The sequence below is a fragment of the Parasteatoda tepidariorum genome, chromosome 5, assembly GCF_043381705.1.
Source record: "Parasteatoda tepidariorum isolate YZ-2023 chromosome 5, CAS_Ptep_4.0, whole genome shotgun sequence".
Lineage (NCBI taxonomy): Eukaryota > Metazoa > Arthropoda > Arachnida > Araneae > Theridiidae > Parasteatoda > Parasteatoda tepidariorum.
Window position 1 is genome coordinate 3,218,013 of NC_092208.1, and position 6,080 is coordinate 3,224,092.

The 6,080-nt window shown below is 29.5% G+C and overlaps 1 protein-coding gene across 1 annotated transcript in view; it reads right to left on the reverse strand.

Moving 5' to 3' along the window:
• Nucleotides 1-1,011: 1,011 nt before the first annotated feature.
• Nucleotides 1,012-6,080, reverse strand: part of LOC139425605 (putative transcription factor capicua) — a gene marked incomplete at its 5' end in the record, with an annotated part of 10,780 nt that continues 5,711 nt past the window's right edge. Inside the window, 1 exon segment of the mRNA XM_071180925.1 lies at nt 1,012-4,410. Within this exon segment, the coding sequence (XP_071037026.1) occupies nt 4,307-4,410 (104 nt within the window).

Below are 6,080 nucleotides of genomic sequence, written 5' to 3' on the forward strand. Positions count from 1 at the left end.
ATATACAATATATTAAGAGGAAACAACAATTAATGTGCTCTTGTGTCAGAGCTATATTGGGCTAACTATACTAATTTTAATTTAGGGAAAAAAGGAACAGCTGAACATACTTTATGCTATAGTAAATGAAAAAGTTTAGAATAACTGAAATCATCATCATTAGCATTGGGACGACAGTCCTTTGTGAGCCTGGGCCTTCCTCAGAAGCTTTTCCCATTCTGCCCTGCTCCCAGCAATTGATTTCCAGTTCTTTACTTTTAGGATGGCAAAATCTTCATCCACACAGTCTTTTGATCTCTTTTTGGGCCAAAAAAGGCCTTAGCTACACGCCTGGGCCATCTCATTCTACTTAGTTTAATGATATCATCACTTTTAAAGATCTTATATATATCAAAATTATATCTTTTTCTCCAGTAGTTGTTACTGGGGAATTCAGTTGTTGTTATCTTAAATATCTCATAGATTACCCTTTGAGTGGTCACCATTTTTTAAAAGACGATAATAAGAAATAAAAATTCCTTGTATTTTTCTAGTTTGTAAAGAAAAAAATACAAATTCCCGTCATTTTTCCTGTTATTTTAGGTGATTTTTAAATTCCCTGTATTTTCCAGGTTTTCCCTGTGGAGTGGAAACCTTAAACAGGCTTATCTTTGTTTATAAGTCTTATTTTAATATCTCATTCAATTTTTATATTTTATATCAGTTTATATCTACAGGGGTGATTGTGAGCCCAACTCAAAATTCCTGAAAATTTCTTGAGTAAAACATTAATGCCGCATTTCAAAAAATTAATTTCATTATAGTATAAATTCTAGTTCTAATATTTTTAAATAAAATGTACAAGAATTTTAATACACAAATGTGATCGATGATTTCTTGAAACTTTTGGACCTTGGATTTCCAGATCACGGTTAGCAAAAAATCCGCTGATTTTTTCCGGACCACAAACATCTCTGTATTTATATTTAAAGAGTGATAGATATTTAATAGACAGGAGTTGATTTACAACAATCAGTATCAAAAATAACAATTTAATTAGATTTAATACATAGTCACATGTAATAATTTCATGCACAGGTGATTTTATATACAGATATAAAAAATAGTTTACCTGCTGTACATTGTTTTGCAGTTTTATTAAAACTTGCTCATACAATAAATATATGTTTCACTCCTTAGACTTTTTATAGAAAAAAAGAGATTAAAAAGTATCTTACAGGAATGCCAACAATTAAAGGTGCTATTATTTTTTTTTTAAATAACCCTTAACTTATTAATTTTATAGCATTACATATTGAAACATTTTAAAGTAAAAAAAAAAAAATGTCCAAAAATGTGAAGAAAGAAATTTTTTTTCCTAAGAGATTTAAACAATAACTTAACAGATAGTAATAAATACAAGATAGTAACTATTTTTTAAAATATTAATAAAATACATATTTTGTAAAAAACTTTGAGTAAGTTACTTAGCTAAAAATTTCTAACATATAATTTTAACAATGCAAATAATTATAACAACATTTTAAATTAAAGATAACAAGAATAACTTAATATTTTATGAGTAAAATTGCCACAAGAGTTCTGCAACCCAGAGCCTTTGGAGAGCACTCATAATTCTTTCAACAATTTTAACAAAAACACCCATTTCAACAATCTAGTTCATAGCTTCCATGACTTGTCATAATTCTTTACTTAATAATCCCTAATATTTTAAATACTCTGTCAGGAAAAAAAAGCTACATAGAAAAGGCTAAAATCTTAATAAAAAATAATATTCAACTCATAACCTTCAGAAATTTAGGGGCTTGTGTTGCTGGAACTGGTTTGACCACTCTGCAATCAAAATTTAAATTCCCTAATGCATATCTAATAAATGAATTTCCATTTCGATGAAAAGTTACAATTAAGAAAAAACTTGGTGCAGCATTGTAAGATATGCTGCATTCTAATTAAAGGTTTCTTTTTAAAACACTTTAAAGCAAAACAAAACGAGAGAATATCTCTACGTTTTTTTTTAAATAAATAAAACAAATGAATATTTTATAAAATAAACAATATTTGAATGGCAGGGTCAAAATATTTTGGAGTCGACTCCAAACGCTCCAAGCTAAGAAACTTACACAATAACTTTATCTACTTCAGGGTGCATAGCCAGTTTTTTCAACAAAAAATAACCACCTTTTAAGTACTTTATTAGCATTTTCCAAAAGAAAAAAACAATTCATAATTAGGATCTGTGCAGTAATAAAAAATTTTTTTCTTCTATCATTTAAAGTTCTTAATTTATAAACATAAAACCAATAAAATTAAAATTTTTTACGTAATCATAAAATAACTAGTTTCTGAGAAATATTGCAAAGAAAATTGTGAAAATAATGTATTTTTTGTAATTTAAAACGACGATCGATACAGCAATGAAAGAAATCTTAAATTAAGCACTTTTTACAAACCTCAAATAAAAAAAGAACCGTTATGGGCTTTTAAAAAGCGTAAATCAAAAATAAGCACTTTTAAGCATTTTTTAAAAATGCTACACACCCTGTACTTTCAATTCTCGATACAACTTTAAGCTATTGAAGTTTAAGGTGTAATCTATAAAAACATTCAATGTTCAATATTTTTACTCAACTAATCCAAGTGTATAGATATAAAATCTAAACTTGAAAATACCATGATTAACAAACTTAAAAACAATGGTATTTCTCAAAGCTTAAAGAAATCCATTAGTTGCACTGAACCATGTCAACTACTTGAAGAAAGCATTAAAGTAAAGATTTTAAAATCATTTATGTCATTAATTCATAATAAAATATGTGTAACATTTGAAATTCATAAGAAGCTAAGTTACAGTGAGTATACAACAAGGAGCCTTAAAATTAGAAGAATAACTATAATAGTTAGCATCTCTGATTTAAAATATAAAAACAAGTATTAATAATGAGTATTTACAATAATGAATGAAGGTAGATATGTCTCAACAAATGATTTTTAAAACCGTAAATCTATCAGATAAGATAAGAACAACAACAAAAAATGTTTTTGATTGCTGCGAATAATCCTATTGTATAACAGGGTGCCTGGCAAAGTTTTAGATTAAGTTTCTCTCACTTTATTAAACATACGCACAATATTTTTAAAAAGCCCAACCATCTAGAATTTGACAAACCTAAAGGCTGAATTTGCAGAGATTATTACAGATTTAAAAAATTACAATCTACGGATCTGCTACTGATAAAAAAAATTACAAAATACAGTCTACAGATTAAAATTTTTTTTCTTCTTTTTATGGCAAGCAGAATTCTCAAAAGTGGTATTTTTTTCCAGTAAATACTTAAATAAAGAACACCAAGAATTTTGGCTTTATAAGTAAATCATATGCAATTACATGAAAGATATCATTTAAACAAACTTCAAAAAAATTAGTATTCTTTTTAATCTATTTTTTTCCATTTTGCAAGTTCAGTTTTTTTCCTTATTATTATTATAATTATTGCATTAATAATAAAGTAAGGTAATTACTTAAAAAATAAGATAATTTAGAAAACCAAAATTTTGGTACCCAATTATCAAACTTTCCCCTATCTACAATTGCCTATCTGGGATAGTCAAGCTTTCACTGTAGTTGGAAAATTATTAAAACAGTATTAAATAAGCCACACAAATTTAAACTCAGCTTTAAGCAGGCCTATTCAAACAATGCTAGATTTTTAGCTACACTTCCAGTAAAAAACAAAATTAAACTAACAACTTAATATTTTTTTTTTAATACGTAAATTAGCTTTTACATATTTATCAGATAACAAATTAAGTAAACTATTTAATGAACAATTCAGTAGTAGCGTGCTTCATTTTTAATTTCATTTAAATGTTTTCTAATATTTATTTTATGTTTATTTACTAGCATATAATACTCATTTATACTAAATATGTATCAATTAAGGGGAAAAAATTGACTAAATGTGGTTCTTATTGCACAACAAATTAACCAAGTTGGATTACAAGGATTAGAGAGAAAAAATAAATAAATGCACAAGAAATTATAAAAGCATTTTATCTCGTAAATTTAAAAAATGATAATTGCAATTCTTTTTCCTCAAGAATTTAAATTTTCTTTGACTTATAAATGAATTATTTCCCAGGCTATTTAACTACCTTTTCCAAATTGCCAGACACCCTGTTTAAACTCAAATAACGTGATAAGACATGTTAAAATTGTCATTTCATACATCAGATAAATAAGTACTTAAAAAGTGACATGACTAGTTTAGTTTATCAGCAGCTAAAATCAGGTTTGCAAAGTGCTTTATCAGCTCTGCTCGTTCAAGCACACTGATGATGATGATTCTGTTAGTTTTTCATGAAGCAAGATAGAACTGTTTTTTGTCTCCTCGCTCAAAGGAGAGGGTATCAGGGGGGGGGACGACTGTTCACGATGACGGGACCAGGGGCTAAAAATTTCTGAGAACACCTGGTAGGGCGGGACCCGGTGTTCACAATGTCAGGTGGCGTGTGGGGAGATGGAGATGACACGCACACGTGGGTGCCACCAGTGGGTGTTGTTGGGGGTTGAGGTGTTCCATAATTTTGGGCCATTCATTTCTGTCGTACTTCACGAATTTTTCACTGCAGGGTATTTTTGGTCGGTAATGCTTCCTGGTGGACATGCTGGAACTGAGCAGTCTCTTGTGCTAAAAATAGAACACATGATTTAAATAGATTGCGTAAATATATCAAGAAATGCAAGCATGCAAAGGAAGAAAAAAAATTTCAATACAGCATAGTTGCTACATTAAAAAGTTTTTGTAGCCTAAAGTATGAAAATAGTTGCTTAAATAAGAAGAAAAATATGACTAAAATTTTATTAAATGACTTAGGTCAGCGGTTCTTAACCTATGGGTCGCGACCCAAAATTGAGTCGCAAAGCATATTTCTTGGGTCCGCTGTGTCGAACTAAAAAAGTTAGTAATACACCAAATAATAAGTAATACCAACACCTCCTAGAAGAAGTCATTGTGGCTTACTCAGCCTAGGCTTAATGAGGTACCTGGGTAACTCTATACCCTTAATCCTCGTTCATAATAATTAAAAAAGGCACATGACTCAAAATTAGTTTAGCATATCAAGGTGCAAAATTAATATAAGAATAAAAGATACTTAGTATAAAAGATACTTGGTAGAGTGATCAAGCTGCAGTGCGTATTGTAAAATTGTAATCACCCTAATAATGGCAAAACGTGAATACAAGGAAGCATTTTTAGAATTAGGTTTTACTTGCATTTATGATCGAGGAGTGAACAAGCCGCAATGCGTGTTGTGCAGTGAAATATTAAGTAATGAATCGATGAAACCGAACAAACTTAAAAGACATTTTGATGCAAAACATAAAAATTTTGCCTTTGAGGGAAAAGATTGTACTTTTTTCGAAAGAAAAGAAGCCCATTTAAAAAGACAGCGTTTGGATGCACCAAGTAGTAGTGGTTTAATAAATTCTGCCAAACAAGCTACACTTGGTTCTTTTCATGTGGCTTGGCATATTGCAAGACAAAAGAAACCCCATAATATTGGTGAAAAACTTATAAAACATGCTGCCATTGACATGGCACGTATCAAATGCGGAGATGAAAGTTCAAAGAAATTACAAAAGATACCATTATCAAATGATACAATTCGTTTACGAATTAATGATATGTCATTTGATATTAAGAATCAACTTATTTCTGCTATAAAAATTGCTGGTTTATTTAGTATTCAACTGGATGAAACGACAGATGTAAGTAAAGATGCTCAACTCATGGTTTATGTGCGGTATCCAGGTTTAACAGATATACAGGAGGACATTTTATTTTGCAAACCAATGTCAACAACAACTAGAGGTGAAGATATTTTCTTATGGTCGATTCGTTTTTTAAAGAAGAAGGATTAAATTGGAATCAGTGTTTCAGTATTTGCACCGACGGTGCAGCTGCCATGACAACATCTCAAAAGGGATTTTCGACAAGAGCAAAACAAATGAATCCACAAATTATATCGATTCATTGTTTGTTACATAGACAAAATCTTGCTTCAAAAAAATTATCACC